Source organism: Oryctolagus cuniculus, chromosome 7 (genome assembly GCF_964237555.1).
Source record: "Oryctolagus cuniculus chromosome 7, mOryCun1.1, whole genome shotgun sequence".
Taxonomy (NCBI): Eukaryota; Metazoa; Chordata; class Mammalia; order Lagomorpha; family Leporidae; genus Oryctolagus; species Oryctolagus cuniculus.
Genome location: NC_091438.1, coordinates 78,453,503 through 78,470,744, shown reverse-complemented (window position 1 = coordinate 78,470,744; position 17,242 = coordinate 78,453,503). Strand labels below are relative to the sequence as shown.

The following is a 17,242-nucleotide window of genomic DNA, read 5'->3' as shown; positions in this document are numbered from 1 at the left end:
AAAATGAGGCTAATAATAGTGTGTATTATTGAGTTTTTATGATGATTAAATGATCCAGAGGCACTCAAAATGCTTAATAGCTCGGACTGGCTCATGATAAATGCTCAGTAAATGTCAGTTCTTGTGTTAGTATTCAGCGATTTTTTTTTTCTGCCTTGAGAGTATTAAGGAAACTGAGTGAGAGCCACATGTCTTGTGTCTGAATGATGAAGTAAATGGAGAGGGAAAGCATTTTAAGCACAGTGAACAGTAAGTGCTAAGGCATGGATTATAAAGAATTTAAGTAGTTGAGGTATGGAAGATGAGTAAGTTCATTTATCTTGGAGCAGCTGCTAGAAAAGAATTGGAGGTCAGGTGAAAAAGGACTTTGTATACCAAGACAAGGAATTTGGACTTTTTCTGCAGGCTTTGCACGAAAGTTAAAAGGTTTTGAAAGTGAGAAACTATCAGATTTACATTTTAGCAAAGTCACTCTAATAGCAATGTGGGAAATGGGGTGCAAGCATTTTTTAGGCAGGAAACTTGTATGAAAAGGTACTGTCACTCTCTCTCACTGTCCACTCTGCCTGTCAAAAAAGAAAGAAAAGAAAAGGTATTGTCAGAGTACAAATGAGAGAAAATGGAGACTGAACCAGGCGGTGAGAGGGGAAATGGGGAGAAGTTGAACTCAAGAAATCTCTGAAGGTATAACTAAGGGAGAGAATTAAGATGAATTTGAAGTTAACACTTAAGCACCTTGATGAAAATTGTCTCTGAATTTTCAGGGGGCCCAATAAATAGCATACTTCTGTCCCATTCAGAATAAAACAAAAGAATCAGCAGATTAAGAAAACATTTTCTTTATTATTGTTAAAAACTGGTAAAGCAGTACAATGTGCCTTAATGTAAGATCCAAAGTTGGCTTGCCTACTGTATCCCTGAGATAGGAAGTCTGAATCTGTGTAGCAGATGAGATTTTTCTCTGTTGCATCTTCCTGTTAGTTTGGGGGTGGGGGAATCAAATTACCTCTTAACCTCTTGTCTCAAGTTGTTTTTTTTTTTTTAATTTTATTCACAGTATACAAGTTCTATATATATGTATTTCATATATTTATCCTTTTTTTTTTTTTTTTTTTTTTGACAGAGTGGACAGTGAGAGAGAGAGACAGAGAGAAAGGTCTTCCTTTGCCGTTGGTTCACCCTCCAATGGCCGCCGCGGCTGGCGCGCTGTGGCCGGCACACCGCGCTGATCCAATGGCAGGAGCCAGGAGCCAGGTGCTTCTCCTGGTCTCCCATGGGGTGCAGGGCCCAAGGACTTGGGCCATCCTCCACTGCACTCCCTGGCCACAGCAGGGAGCTGGCCTGGAAGAGGGGCAACTGGGACAGAATCCGGTGCCCCGACCGGGACTAGAACCCGGTGTGCCGGCGCCGCAAGGCAGAGGATTTGCCTCTTGAGCCGCGGCGCCAGCTTCATGTATTTATCTTGAGTTTCTTCTGACTGACAACCAGTGGTTGTTGTCCACCATCCAGAGTTCACTCCCATTAATACAGAAGTACAGGAGGTGGGGCAAGCTGCAAGAAGCCCTATAACAGTGCTGTCAACAAGATAGGAAAACTAGAAAGCAGACTGAGTTTGGAGTGGGGTGTGGGGGGTGGGGAGAAGGAGCTTGTCTTTCTTCCTACCACAGACTGGCACGTTATAAAGAAAAGAGATTTGTGATTTTGGTCCAAGTTTGATGGGCCGCATCTGGTGATGAACTTCTTGCTGGTTGAGTCCTGAGGTAGTTCAGGGCATCATGTGGTAAGAGACAAGGGAACACGCAAGAGACCTAGCAAACTGACTTTTAGAGGAGACCTACTCTTGAGATAACCCATTAACCTGTTAAGCCATTGATCACATGATGAGTCAGTCTGTGTATGTGCACAGAGCTGCAATCCCCTTAAATGTTCTGCCTCTTAATAGCTCACAATTGTAATTCAGCAAAAGTTTGGGGGGCAAACCATATTTAAACCATAGCAGAGGTCATGAATTTAGAGATTGATTTGTGGTAGTCGATAGGGACCAAAAGTTATCACTCTACCAGACCCCGTTACCTTCACCTGAGTGTATTTTGATATCTATTATCCAGTCTCTCCTCATCTCACCTCCCCCCACCCTTTCCAAACTCTAGTAATCACTGTTTTAAATATATATATCTCAATTATGTATGTTTATATATATTTGTGTATATTTTTAACTTCCACTTATGAGAGTAAACATGTGGTATTTATCTTTTTATGTCTACCTTCTTTTTTTTTTTTTAAAGATTGATTTATTTATTCAAAAGTCAGAACTACACAGAGGGAAGAGAGGCAGAGAGAGAGAAAGAGGTCCTCCATCCAATGGTTCACTCCCCAGTTGGCCACACCAGCCGGATGAGTGCCGATCCAAAGCCAGGAGCTTCTTCCGGGTCTCCCACGTGGGTGCAGGGGCCCAAGGACTTGGGCCATCCTCTACTGCTTTCCCAAACCATTGCAGAGTGGTAGATCAGAAGTGGAGTGGTGTCCACATGGGATGCTGGCGCTGCAGGCCAGGGTGTTAATCCACTGTGCCACAGCACCAGCCCCCGTCTACCTTCTTTCACTTAATGTAATGCTCTCCAGCTCCATCCATTTTGCTACAAATGCCAGAATTTCATTCCTTTTTAATGGCTAAATATAATCCTTTGTATACATCACATCTTCTTTATCCATTCATTCATTCATTGATTGAAAAAATCAACCTAGGTTGATTTTCGTATGTAAGTTATTGTGCGTAGTGTTTCAGTGAACCTGGGAGTGCAGGTGTCTCTTTCATATGCTGTTTATATTTCCTTCAGATTTATACCCATAAATGAGCTAGCTGAGACATATGGTAGACCTATTTTTAGTTTTTTGAGGAACCACCATATTGTTCTCCATAATAAATGTATTAATTTGCATTCCCAACAGCAATGTATAAGTGTTCCCTTTTCTCCAAATTGTTACCAGCATTTGTTATTTTTTCTCTTTTTGATAATAGCCCCTCTAACTGTAGTGAGGTAATAAATCATTGTACTTTTTTATTTGTGTTTCCCTAATGTTAGAAAAAGAGTTGCATATTGGTGCCTCCTCACATGGGGCACCAAAATGTTAGGAAAAGAGGCACAGAATAGAGAGGAAGCAGTGTACAAATTTATAGGCAGATCAAATTCATTCAGAGAAAATAAATCCGTAGAGGTGGGTGACCAACTGCCCGTGTGCCCCTGATGGAGCCCATGATGGAACACATGGCAGAAGGCCTCGACTCCCAGGGCCGGGCCTTTTTTTTTTTTTTTTTTTTTTAAGATTTATTTATTTTACTTGAAAGTCACAGTTACACAGAGAGAGGAGAGGCAGAGAGAAAGAGAGTCAGGTCTTCCATCCACTGGTTCACTCCCCAAATGGCTACAGCAGCCAGAGCTGTGCCAATCCAAAGCCAGGAGCCAGGAGCTTCCGGGTCTCCCAGGTGGGTGCAGGGGCCCAAGGACTTGGACCATCTTCTACTGCTTTCCCAGGCCATAGCAGAGAGCTGGATCAGAAGTGGAGCAGCCGAGTCTCGAACCGGGGCCCATATGGGATGCCGGCACTGTAGGTGGCAGCATAACCCATTGTGCCACAGCACCAGCCCCGCAGGGCCTTTTTATGTTTTAGGAGGGCTGGGGATGGTGGTGGGGTAGGGAGCAGTAGGCAGAGGGGAATTCCTGGAACTGGTCTTTCAGGTCTTCAGAGCAACTGGTCTTTCCGGGGATTTGGGGGTGGGGGTATGAAGACAATAGGGTGTGAGACCCGTTTGATATTGAAGGGCAAGGAATACATTCCATTGTTTATCTCCTTTGGGCAATGACGGAGAATGCTGAGGCTTATGTCCTTGTTCCATCACCTAATGTCTAGTGATACTGAGCATTTTTTCACATATTTGTTTCCATTTGTACTTCTTTTGAAAAAATTCTGTTTAGATTCTTTGACCATTTCCTTTTTTAAAAAATTAATTCATTGATTTGAAAGGCAGATTTACAGAGAAAGGGAGAGACAGAGAAAGAGATCTTTCATCCACTGGTTTACCCCCAAAATGGCAGCAATAACCAGGGCTGGGCCAGGCAGACCAGGAGCCAGGAACTTCTTCTGGGTCTCCCATGTTAGGGACAGCAGCCTAGGGACTTGGGCCATCTGCTGCTTTCCCAGGTGCATTAGCATGGAACTGGATGGGAAGTGGAGCAGCTGGGACTCAAACAGGCACCCATATGGGATTTCAGCTCTCCAGGTGGTAGCTTAACCCTCTGCACCATAGCACCTGCTTCCCCATTTCCTTTTTTAAAATTTATTTTCATTTTACTTGAAAGACAGATAAAAAAAAGACCTTCCATCCATTAGTTTATTCCCTAAATGCCCACAACAGCCAGGGCTGGACAAGGCCAAAGCCAGAAGCCCAGAACTCCAGAACTCAATCTGTTCTCCCATATGGGTGGCAGGTACCAAACCACTTGAATCATAACCTGCTGCCTCCTAGGGTATACATTAGCAGGAATCTGGATTGGAAGTGGAGTAGCTGGGATGGGAACCAGGCACTGTAATATGGAATGTTGGCATCCAAAGTGGCAGCTTAACTGCTGTGCTACACACCTGCCCCCCTTCCCCCATCTTCCCTAACTCCCCCCACCCCACTCTCCTACCCCGCCCCTGCTTTGCCCATTTCTTAACTGGATTGTTTGGGGTTTTGTTGCTAAAATTTTGAGTTCCTTATGTAGTCTGGGTATTAGTGCTTTCTTGGATGAATAATTTGTGGATATTTTCTCCCAGTCTGTTGATTTTCTCTTCTGCTATGTAGAAGCTTCTACTTCTCAAGTCATATCTTTACTTTTTCATTTGTGTAATGAAGTTGTAGGCCAAGCTAGAGTCATTGATAGGCATTACAAATTAAGAAGTCTGTGAACATAAAAGAAATCTTTCTAGCAAACAAAATTGTCCATCTGCTGCTTTGAGCAAAATCAGAGGTGCTGAGGAAAAGGTTTCTTAATGGTCAGGGGGCTAGACAATGAAATCTGAAGTACCTGCTGGGGACGGGGGTGTTGTGGTACAGTGGGTTAAGCCTTTGCTTGGGATGCCCACATCTCATTTCATAGTATTTGGGTTCATGTTCTACCTCTGCTTCTGATCCAGTTTCCTGCTAATGTGCATCCTGGAAGGCAACAGATGATTGCCCTAAGTCCTTGAGTACCTGACACCCACAAGGGAAACCTGGATGGAATTCCTGACTCCCAGTCCTGGTTATTGTAGGCAATGTCTATTTCTCTCTCCTCCCTCCCACCTTCCTCCCTCTGTTTTTCTGCCTTTCAAATATAATAAAGACAAATAAACATTAAAAAAATAAAGTCCCTTCTAACTCTAAAATTCTGTGGTAGAAAATACTCAATAAATAACTAGCGACTTGGTAATATACTAATAACATTTAATTGCATATATATTAATCCACAGCTGTAGTTCATTTTATTTATTTATTTTTATTATTTTTATTTATTTTTTTATTTTTTGACAGGCAGAGTGGACAGTGAGAGAAAGAGAGACAGAGAGAAAGGTCTTCCTTTGCCATTGGTTCACCCTCCAATGGCCGCCGCGGCCAGCGCGCTGCAGCTGGTGCACCGCGCTGATCCGATGGCAGGAGCCAGGTGCTTCTCCTGGTCTCCCATGGGGTGCAGGGCCCAAGCACTTGGGCCATCCTCCACTGCACTCCCAGGCCACAGCAGAGAGCTGGCCTGGAAGAGGGGCAACTGGGACAGAATCCGGCGCCCCAACCGGGACTAGAACCTGGTGTGCCGGCGCCGCAAGGCGGAGGATTAGCCTAGTGAGCCGTGGCGCTGGCTGTAGTTCATTTTAAATTAATGGTATACCTACATGGAAATTCTGTGAAGAATATTTTTTCAGATAAAAGTGAGAATTCTATCTTGACAATAAATTATGGGAAAATACAATGTATCATTGATGTCAGGTAAACCTTAATTATTTCTAGATTTGTATTTTCTTTTGTTTTTCAGTATAAACTATGTAGAAATGAATATTATGATGCATTTTATATATGGAGGAACTTTGGATTTTCCAGGAAAAGCTAATGTTGGGTAAGTATTACTTTTTAATAGTTTCAACCATAAAAATATTAAAATCTTATGGCTATGCTTTGTTGAGCTATGTTGCAAAGTGTCAGTGAAGTAGAAGCTATGTTTTTATTATTAATTTTGCTATATCTTATGTTTTGAGCATGTCTAAAAACAATCAAGTCAACTCATTTAGAAGAAGAGATGATTTAGCAACTCAAAGTAAAAAGATTAATAAAAGCCTTTATTATAAATTATGTTAGAAGAACCTTATTTTTGTTTGGAAAGCAAATGGTAAGTTTTTAGCAAATAGAACTGATCACACTAAACATTGAAAGTTATTTTTCCTATTTTTTACTTTTCATTTCATGTTGTCTTTTTTAAACAACATAAGAAAAAAGGTCCTTAAAACTTAATTAAAAATATGAGGCATCCCAAAGACCAATAATTTTGTGATTCTTAAGTTCTCTGTTGTTAAACGCCATCTATGCTTCTAAAATCCTAATGGGGAGTGAAAGTTTGCTTTGTTACTCTAATTCCAGATGTCTTTCCTTTTTCTTGCTGTTTTATCCCCAAATGACAGTTGCACCTTTAATTTAAAAATTCATTTGGGTTCCCTTAACTTCAAATCGAATAGATATGTTTTAGGGGAGATCCTTCCATGAGTCAGGGACTGAGCACTACATGTTTTATCCCTTGGCAGCCCATTTGACATTGCATCATGTTCTCAAGGCCTGAAGGCTTCCTGAATACCCAGAGTATGTGTCAGAGCGCAGAAATACTTCCCAAATGACAAAAGCAAAGGAATCAGGTCTTTGGATGTTGTCTATAATCTTAGAGTCACTTATAGATTTTTCAGTATGATAAGCATCAATGAATTTCCCCCATTCCTGATTAAATATTTATTGTACAAATTTGTTACAATGAATTTTGTAACTTTAGATAGCCTTCAGAGCAGTTTCCTGGATTTTGCTCTCCACAATTGTACCTTAAAAAGTTCATGGAGAAATGGAATTAAAAGATAAGTTGATTTTGGTTCATAAAATTCTTAAAATACAGGCAGTTTTTTCATAATATACATTTTTATGAACTTTTTAAAGACTCTGCTTATGCATAGATTTCAACATCTTATCTTTTAGGTCTGTTTTCCACCAACTCTTTGAAGTACCATGATGTTACTGAGTGTGTGGGGAATTTGAAGCATCTCCAAATTCACTTCTTGTTATTTTCCACTAATTAAATCATGTGTCAGTGATTTCAGTTTTTGCCCTTTTTTCATTCCATAATCCATAAATAATATCTATTATATAACGCAAAATTTGAATTTAAATCAGATTATTATTTTTTTCTAGATAGACTGTATATTATCAAGAAATTACTGTGTTCCTTGATTTTTAAATTTGAGAATTAACTGTACATCAATTTTTATTTTAGTCAAATACTCAATATGGCTGATATGTATGGACTAGAAGGATTAAAAGAAGTAGCCATATATATTTTAAGAAGAGATTACTGTAATTTCTTTCAAAAGGTAATGATTAAGTCTTAGAAATCTTTACTCAGTGCTTTAAGTCATTCATTATTACCTACTATATTTTTCTCTGTGATAGTAATAGTGCTTTCAATATTAAAAATATTAAGCCAGGGGCCAGCATTGTGGTATGGCAGGTAAAGCTGCTGCTTGCAGTGTCAGCATCCCAAATGGGTGCTGGTTCCTGTCCTGACTGCTCCACTTCCCATCCAGCACCCTGCTAATATGCCTGGGATAGCAGCAGAAGATGGTCCAAGTGCTTGGGCCCCTACCATTCACGTGGGAGACCCAGATGAAGCTTCTGGCTGCCAGCTTCAGTCTGGCTCAGCTCTGGTTGTTGCAGCCACTTGAATAGTGAACCAGTGGATGGAAGACTTCTCTGTCTCTCCTTCCGTTTCTCTTTGTAACTCTGCCTTTCAAATAAGTAAACAAATCTTTGAAAAAAAAAATAGTAAGCCAGTTTAATGAATGGGAGCTCCACTTGAGAAATAACACATATAATATGCTTACAAAAAATGAAGAAGTAATTCAAATCACTGTAATTAAGATTGATATGGGGAGTTTACTAAAAAGATATAGGAGCATCCTATATAATCCAAAGACAGAGTGTATAGCTGGGACTCAATTAGGGTTTACCCGAAGGAGAAAGGTTGTCAAGAACTAAGGTTACCTTCTCCATTTATCACAGAACTACACAATGCTTCATTGGTTCTTTTCTCAAAGTATACTCCCTTCTACCACCTCTCTGTATGGTAGGCCCTTGGATGGACTAGAGGTCTTGTCTATCTTCCCCGGTGTGAATATTAACTTTTTAATTTTAGTTTATACAAAGGTAAATTTAGTGTCTAATGAAAGCTCCTGCACTTTGTATTTCAAAACCATTTTGTACATAATTCTTTAGATCCTTCATTATTTATTTTTAAAAAACATTTTATTTATTTATTTATTAACAATTTTTTTAACTTTTATTTAATGAATATAAATTTCCAAAGTACAGCTTATGGATTACAATGGCTTCCCCCCCATAACGTCCCTCCCACCAGGTAGAGTTACAGACAGTGAGAGAGAGAGAGAGACAGAAAGGTCTTCCTTCCATTGGTTCACTCCCCAAATGGCTGCAGCGCGGGAGCTGCGCTGATCTGAAGCCAGGAGCCAGGAGCTTCTTCCTGGTCTCCCATGTGGGTGCAGGGGCCCAAGCACCTGGGCTGTCTTCTACTGCTATCCCAGGCCACAGCAGAGAGCTTGGACTGGAAGAGGAGCAACCAGGACTAGAACCGGCACCCATATGGGATGCTGGCGCCACAGGTGGAAGATTAACCTAGTGTGCCATGGCGCTGACCCCAATCTTTCATTATTTTAATGTACTATGTAGGCTATCTTCATTTTCTTATTTATGCTTTTCTGCACTTTCTAGGTTTTCTACAGTGACCATGTATTACTTTTACAGTCAACAAAAACAAATCTCAAAAGAATTGTTTACATTATATTTCCCTTTTATTGGGTACTTGCAGCAATAATATAAATTATTTAAATTCTAATTCAGTAATTTTAATAGCATTGTAAATGTAGATTTTTGTATTGGGTGGGCTCCTAACTCCCTATAAGTAATAGCTGAGGAACCAGTCCACATTTTAAAAAAGAGCTGTGAACATCTGGAACAGTACCAGCACCACTACCACTCCCACCAGGTTTACTGAGAGAAACAAACTCTCAGTCACCTTTCACTAACCATTCACTCCAGCATCCAGGTAAGGAGACTGGAAGAAGGAGGGCTGGCTCTGGGGCCCTAAGATTTGTAAAGATTTTAAAAATCTGGTGAAAGGCTTTTCCTTCTCCTTCATATGCCTCCCCCATCTTCTAGTCAGATGAAAATTAGGAGAGAGATCCAAGTGTGTCACAAAGGTTAAAGATGGGAAATATCTACAAAAAGGAGATGATGTTTCATCCCCAGATGGACATTTAATATATATTTTTTTTTGACAGGCAGAGTGGACAGTGAGAGAGAGAGACAGAGAGAAAGGTCTTCCTTTGCTGTTGGTTCACCCTCCAATGGCCGCCGTGGCCAGCGCGCTGTGGCCGGCGCACCGCGCTGATCCGATGGCAGGAGCCAGGAGCCAGGTGCTTTTCCTGGTCTCCCATGGGGTGCAGGGCCCAAGCACCTGGGCCATCCTCCACTGCACTCCTTGGCCACAGCAGAGAGCTGGCCTGGAAGAGGGGCAACCGGGAAAGAATCCGACGCCCCAACCGGGACTAGAACCCGGTGTGCCGGCGCCGCTAGGCAGAGGATTAGCCTAGTGAGCCGCAGCGCTGGCCGACATTTAATATATCTCTAAAATGTATCCACCTTGAAGCTTCCAACAAAGAAGAAAGTAATAAGAGATTTCTTGAGGTAGCTTGGAATATGCCTGAAAAGCCTGTGAGAATATATTTGAATGTAGAGATTTCTTTTTTTTTAAAGGTTTATTTATTTATTTGAAAGTCAGAGTTACGGGGAGAGAGAGAGAGAGAGAGAGAGAGAGAGAGAGAGAGAGAGGTCTTCCATCTGCTGGTTCATTCCCTAGATGGCTGCAATGGCTGGAGCTGCACCAATTCGAAACCAGGAGCCAGGGGCTTCTTTCAGGTGTTCCATGCAGGTGCAGAGGCCCAAGGACTTGGACCATCTTCTACTGCTTTCCCAGGCCACAGCAGAGAGCTGCATCAGAAGTGGAGGAGCCAGGACTAGAACCGGCACCCATATGGGATGCCGGCACTGCAGGTGACGGCTTTACCCACTAAACCACAGCGCCAGCCCCAAATGTGGAGATTTCTAATGGAAGGAGGCTTGCTGGAGAAGCCAGGACCAGCCCAGTAATAATAGATGGCAGTTACTATCGTACAAAGAAAAAAATGTGGGAAGTCTCTTGCATATTTATATCTGGTCCACTGGGAAGAAGGACATTGTTGGTCCCATGAGAGCCAAAAGAGAATGATGCAGGACTAAGCTGTTCCTTATGAACCACTGAGGAGTCCTTATCCTCTGAGAGGCTGGGATGCAGCCTGATCTATCCCAAGAGAGCTACCACATCAGCAAAGGCCAACAGTATCTGAATTATACCAAAGTCCAGGACATCTTCCTACTGTTTTGATCTCTGCATAATTACATAAGGTGACCATAGTTATCTAAATCTCTCTTCCACAGAAGCTGGACCCAGAAAATAGAGGAGCAAGAGACTGTACTGTGCTCTCCTCTGTATTCCACACCTCCCCAACCATAATTCTAGTCAGTGATGGTGAGAGTAAGAATTAATTCAGAAATATGGCCAGTGCCGTGGCTCAATAGGCTAATCCTCTGCGTGCGGTGCTGGCACACCAGGTTCTAGTCCCATTCAGGGAGCCGGATTCTGTTCCAGTTGCTCCTCTTCCTGCCCAGCTCTCTGCTGTGGCCTGGGAGTGCAGTGGAGGATGGCCCAAGTCCTTGGGCCCCGCACCCACATGAGAGACCAGGAGAAGCACTTGGCTCCTGGCTTCAGATCAGCACGGTGCGCCGGCTGCAGTGCGCTGGCCACAGTGGCCATTGTGGGGGGTGAACCAACGGAAGGAAGACTTTTCTCTTTGTCTCTCTCTCTCACTGTCCACTCTGCCTGTCAAAAAAAAAAAAAAAAGGAGGGGATTACTTCAGAAATAAAACACATGTTAAAATAGTACTCTACTGAATTTCAATAACGGAATAATCAGAAAGTTATGGAATCTGCCTAGAATGTCATTAAGGGATAGCATGAGTGAAAACACTAGTTGGCAAAATTTTTATCTTAGTATCTCCTCTGAGATTTCTCAGTAAACTAATTATATCTAACATAAAAATAATCACTTTTATAAATAATCTTTAGACCATTGCTTCTAGTCTTTTATGTTCATGAGTATGTATGGGTTATTTGCAGCTTTTTATATTTATTTTGAATAATCTACTTAATTTTAAAAACATAAAAGGCATATTTATTTCTATTAAATCAACAGGAAATGAAATATTTTTAATAATGAGTATGATATTTTGTTAGAATCTTTTTTCACTTTATTTTATTTTTAAAGTTATTAATTTATTTACTTGAGAGGCATAGAGATGAAGAGAGACAGGGAGTCAAAGAGAGAGCTCCATTGATTCACTCCATAATGCTGGCATTGGCTAGGACTGAACCAAAACAAGGTCAGAGCCAGGAACTCAATCCAGGTCTCCCACATAGGTGACTGGAATCCAGTTACTTGAACCATCACCACTGACTGCCAGGGTCTGCATTGGCAGGAAGCTGGAGTCAGGAGCTGGGGCCAGAAACAGCCCAGGTACTGCAGTGTGGGATGTGGGTGTCTGAACTGGCATCTTAACCAGTGTCTCAATCTCAGTGCCAAGTGCTAGCCCCTGAATTACATGTATTTATTCTAAAGTTTAGGTATATAAATCAGATTATATTTATGAAACAAATACTTTTAGCCTCTGTAAGTTGAAAAAGAGTAAATATGGTGTTTTCTGTCAATTTTAGCCTGTCCCCAGAACATTGGCATCTATACTAGAATGCCTTATTATCGCTCATTCAGTTGGAGTGGAAACTCTTTTTGCTGACTGCATGAAGTAAGTTATCTTAAGTGGTGTTGATACTATTAATTTATGAATTTTGTCCTTAAATTCTCCAAATTTTACATACAAGTAGACTTAGCTTGTTTTCTTGAGTACAATGTAAGTGGCTTACTAATTATCTAGTTGCATCAATTTGAGTAGAAGTGTTGATTTAGACATTACTTGGATGCATGGAATCAATTTTATTTTAGCCAAACCATGATTAGTTGTGTTAAAATCTGTGCAGACAACCCAAACTTTGCTAAAAATATGTGTTTACCACAAAGGGCGCATAGTTATGTTCATCTTAAAGCTCATAAAATTAATAGTCAATGTTAGTCAAAACATACATGTGTAATTTTATAATTAAAAGCCAAAATATTATTAACTATAAAGAAAAAGTTTTCATTTCTCTAATTTAGAATTTTTTACTTTAACAGGTGTATTGTGAAGCATTTTGCAAGGTTTTGGTCTGAGAGAAGCTTCGCAAATGTACCTCCTGAGATTCAAAGAGGTTGTCTTCATATGTTGATTCAGTCCTTAGTGAGTATAACCTGAATACCCTAGTTTGTATGTCCATCAAAAGTCTTACTCAATTCTGTATAGTGCTTTTAAAGATTTACATAGGAATATGGAATATTATTATAAAAGCAAGATAAGAAGATAAGAGAGCCAGTTTTAGATAATACAGAACCAATCCAGAAAACCTAGCCTTAAGATTCTGTTTCTCTGGAATAACTCTTACTACCCAGTTCATCAGTCATCTAGGATATAATCAAGTGAGTAGAACCACTGGGGCCATAGATTGGTTCATTAACAAAGGGGGCATGATGTCAGTGATGGAGGGTATACATTGGCTCAGCAAAATGGACTTCTACTTACCCTGGTCAATCTAGGTATAAAACCGAAATTTCTAAGTTAATTTCCCATTCTCCAAGGAATCAGCTGTCTACCTGGTGGCAGGCTGATTGCGCTGGACCACTTCTATCATGGAGAAGGCAATGCTTTTTTCTCACTGGAACAGACATTTTCTCTGGACATGGTCTAACCTCCATTGTGCACAGTGTTTCTGCTAAAAATCATTGACCATGAGCTTACTGAATGCCTCATCCATCATTGTAATATTCACACAGAATCACTTCTGACTAGGGAACTAACTCACTTCACAGCAAATGAAATACAGTGAAATGATATACAGGCCTTATTCATGGAATTCACTGGTCTTATAGGGATCTGCATCATCCTAAAGCATCTGGCTTGAGAGAGTGGAAGAGTGGCCTCTGGAAGATTCATTGCAGTGCCATATTTGTGGCAATTCCTTGTGGATTTGCGATCCTGTCCTCCAGGGTGCAATATATGCTCCAAGTTAGTTTTTGATTTATGGTGCCATTTATTTCTTCCCTAGCCAGGATTCATGCATCCAGAAATCAGGGTTGGAAATAGCTCCACACACAATTACACCCTATGATCCACTAGCAAAATTTTTTGCTTCCTTTCCCTGCAGCTTTAGGCTCTGCTGATCAGGTTATAGTTCCAAAGAGAAGAATGCTTCCAGTTGGGAACACAATAATGATTCCATTGAACTGCCTTTATCTAGACACTTTGTAAATACACAGGCAAAAGAGGGAAATTTTTGATAGATTGAGCCTATCAAGAGGAAATTAAGTTGCTACTATACAATATGGGAAGAGCACATCTGAAACGCCATACTCCAGGTTCTATGAGTAAAAATAATAGAAAGCTGTAGTAATTCGATTTAGGCATTAGTGATGTTAGTAGGCTAGGTTCTAAAGGAAGGAAAGTTTGGGCTCCACAACCAGTTAAGGAACTATAAATAGTGAAGGTACTTGCTGAGGACAAAGGAAATATACATTGAGTAGTAGAAGAAGTTAATTATAAATAACAACTGTGACCATGTGGCTAGTTCTAGAAATGAATTCTACAGTATTATGATATAAGCATATTCATATTGCCCTTTATTTGAATATGTTTATATGTTAATGAAATAGTTTTGGATGTTTCCCACTGTGTCATTACCTTACAATCACATATAAAACACATTAATAATACTTGTCATGACTTGTATGTCTTCATATTTGTTATAAGATATCAAAGAAAACTCTGAGCTAGTTTCTTTTTTTTAAAGATTTATTTATTTATTTGAAAGACAGAGTTACAGAGAGAGGTAGAGTTAGAGTGAGAGGTCTTCCATTCTCTGGTTCACTCCCCATTTGGCCGCAACAGCCAGAGCTGCACCAATCCAAAGCTAGGAGCTTCTTCTGGGTCTCCCACGTGGGTGCAGGGGCCCGGGGGCTTGGGCCATCTTCTACTGCTTTCCCAGGCCACAGCAGAGAGCTGGATCGGAAGTGGAGCAGCCAGGTCTCAAACCGGCGCCCATATGGGATGCTGGCACTGCAGGTGGCAGCCCCCCATAACAGTTTCATATGTAGAGATATAGATATTTCTCCTAGTGGTTCTGTTTTCTGATTATACCCTGAATGATAACATTAGATAGCATTACATACAGGATACATCTAACTTTAACTGGTATAATAAGTGTTGGCCATCAGTTGGTGAGATACCACCAAAAAAATAAATGTCAGTCTGTGTTTAAGATAATGAAGGATTTTATACTTTTGTTGCTTACTATTTTGCACTAATTTCCTTTGTCACCAAATAGTTGTTCCTTGCTTATGAAGTAAATAAATGGCTCATCAATTATTCAGTTCCATAGAAATGGAAGCATATTTAGCAGTACTAATAGTAGTACCAATATGTGGCAGATTTTTGTTAGACCTTTATAGTTAAATACACACACACACACACACACACAAATTTAGTGCAAGATAGGTACTACAGATTCAATATCTTTTACCTGAAATGCTTGGCACCAGAAGTGTTTCAGATTTCAGATTTTTTTTAATATTTGCATAGACTTTACCAGTTGAGAGTACTAATATGGAAATTCAGAATCTGAAAAGCTCCAAAATCCAAAACATTCTGAATGCTGAGTCCTATATGATGCAGCAATCCCATTTCTGGCAATTTACCTAAACAAAACGAAAGCATCATATGAGTTATCTGTACCCTATGTTTATTGCAGCTAATTAACCATAGCTAAGATAGGAATCAACCCAGATGTCTAATTATGGTATATGTACACTATGGAATACCACTCAGCTATAAAAAAAAATAATGAAGTCCTGTCTTTTGCAACAAAGTCGATGTAACTGGAAACCATTATACTTACTGAAATAAGCCAGGCCCCAAATGTGTTCCCTGATCTGTGGTAACTAATAGAGTACCAAAAATATATGTATAGGAGTGGAATTGACATTTTAAACTTGATGATTGTTTGCAGCCCTTGTTACTATTATTAAGGAAGTGGTTTTTTTTTTTTTTCTTCATACTATTTGTTGAGCTCATTACTTAGTTTAGGGTTAATTTTATGAGTATAAAGTAAACTGAAAGTAGATCATTGTAAAAATTAAGAGAGGGAATAGGAGATGAATGAAGAGGAAGAGTTGGGAGCGAGGGTGGGAGGGAGGATAGGGTAGGAAGGAAAACTGTGTTCCTAAATCTGTATATATGAAATACATGAAATTTGAATACCTTAAATAAAATTTAAAAAAATTAAAAGAAAACTCCATATGAAAATCCTAGATGGATTTAGGAAGGAAAAAATGCACTGCCAACAATCTTTAAATGTTGGAAATATTTAATAAAAAAAGATTTTTTAAAAAAGAACCTTGCTCCCACTTGATGGAAGATCCCTTCACCCTGTATCTTCCTCTCTCTGTGTAAGCCTGACTTTCAAATAAATAATAAATCTTCAAAAAATGTTATTAAGCCAAAAATGCCTTTAAGACACCTAACCCACTGAACATCATGTCATAGCTAGACAGTGCACTGTAGCATCCTAGTTGTTTCCCTCTGATGATCGTGTGGCTGACTGGGAGCTATGGCTTGCTCTTGTTACCCAGTATCACTAGAGAATATTGTAGCAAATATCAGTAGCCCAGGAAAAGATCAAAATTCAAAATTTGAAGCACAATTTCTATTGAATGCATATTACTTTTGCACGCTAATGAAGCTGAAAAATTGTAAGGTGCACCATTATAAGTTGGAACTATCTATTTATGTTTACATTTGCCTTTGCCAGTGAGTTTTGTATTATCTAATGCTATCATGTTGCTGCTTAGTTTGTGTTTCACGTTGTTTCAAGCCTGTAGCATTCTTGTAAGGCAGTCTGCTCATGGTGGTGAGTCCCCTTGACTGGTTTGCCTGAGAAAATCTGTACCTGTCCTTCACTTTTGGAGGACGTTTTTGCCAGGTATAATTTTTTAGTTGGTAGTTTTTGTCTTTCAGCACTTTGAATATATTATTGTACTTCCTTCTGTCCTGCAAAATTCCTGCTGGAAAACCTGCTGGTAGTATTATGAACATTCCTTTGTGTGAGACAAATAGCTTTTCTCTCTTACTTCTTCCAAAACTCTCTTTTATCTTTGACTTGGTTACTTGATAATAATGAATCTCAGTATCGATTCTTGGGGGCATCTTATTTGAGTACATTGGGCTACCTGGATCAGAATGTCCATTTCCTTCTCCAGATTTGGAGTGTTTTCAGCTGTTATTTCTTTTTGAAAAAAAAAAAAAATTGTTTACTTGAAAGGCAGAGTTAGAGAGACGAGAGAAACGGGGAGAGGCAGAAAGAGCAAGAGTGAGCAAGTTTCCATCTGTTGGTTCACTCTCCAAATGGGCACAAAAACCAGGTCTGGGCCAGGCCAAAGCCAAGAACCAGGAGCTTCATCTAGGTCTCCCACATGTGTGCAGGGACCCAAGTATTTGGACCATCCTCCACTGCTTTCTCAGGCACATTAGCAGGGAGCTGGATCTGAAGTAGAGCAGCCAGGACTTGAACCAGTGCTCATATGGGATGCTGGCATTGTAGGCAGCAGCTTTATCCACTGAGCTTCAGCTCCATCTGCCTCAGCCATTATTTCTTTAAAGAACTTTCCCGAT

At 40.2% G+C, this 17,242-nt stretch overlaps 1 protein-coding gene across 6 annotated transcripts in view; it reads left to right on the top strand.

The window, feature by feature from the left end:
* The window catches only part of BTBD8 (BTB domain containing 8), a 114,157-nt gene that overhangs the window by 52,986 nt on the left and 43,929 nt on the right, over positions 1–17,242 (top strand). For all 6 annotated transcript variants that reach the window (XM_008264890.4, XM_070078046.1, XM_070078044.1 and 3 more), the window contains 4 exons: positions 6,048–6,128; positions 7,539–7,635; positions 12,147–12,235; positions 12,661–12,763. In XM_008264890.4, the coding sequence (XP_008263112.2) occupies positions 6,048–6,128; positions 7,539–7,635; positions 12,147–12,235; positions 12,661–12,763 (370 nt within the window). The remainder of the gene's footprint in view (positions 1–6,047; positions 6,129–7,538; positions 7,636–12,146; positions 12,236–12,660; positions 12,764–17,242) is intronic.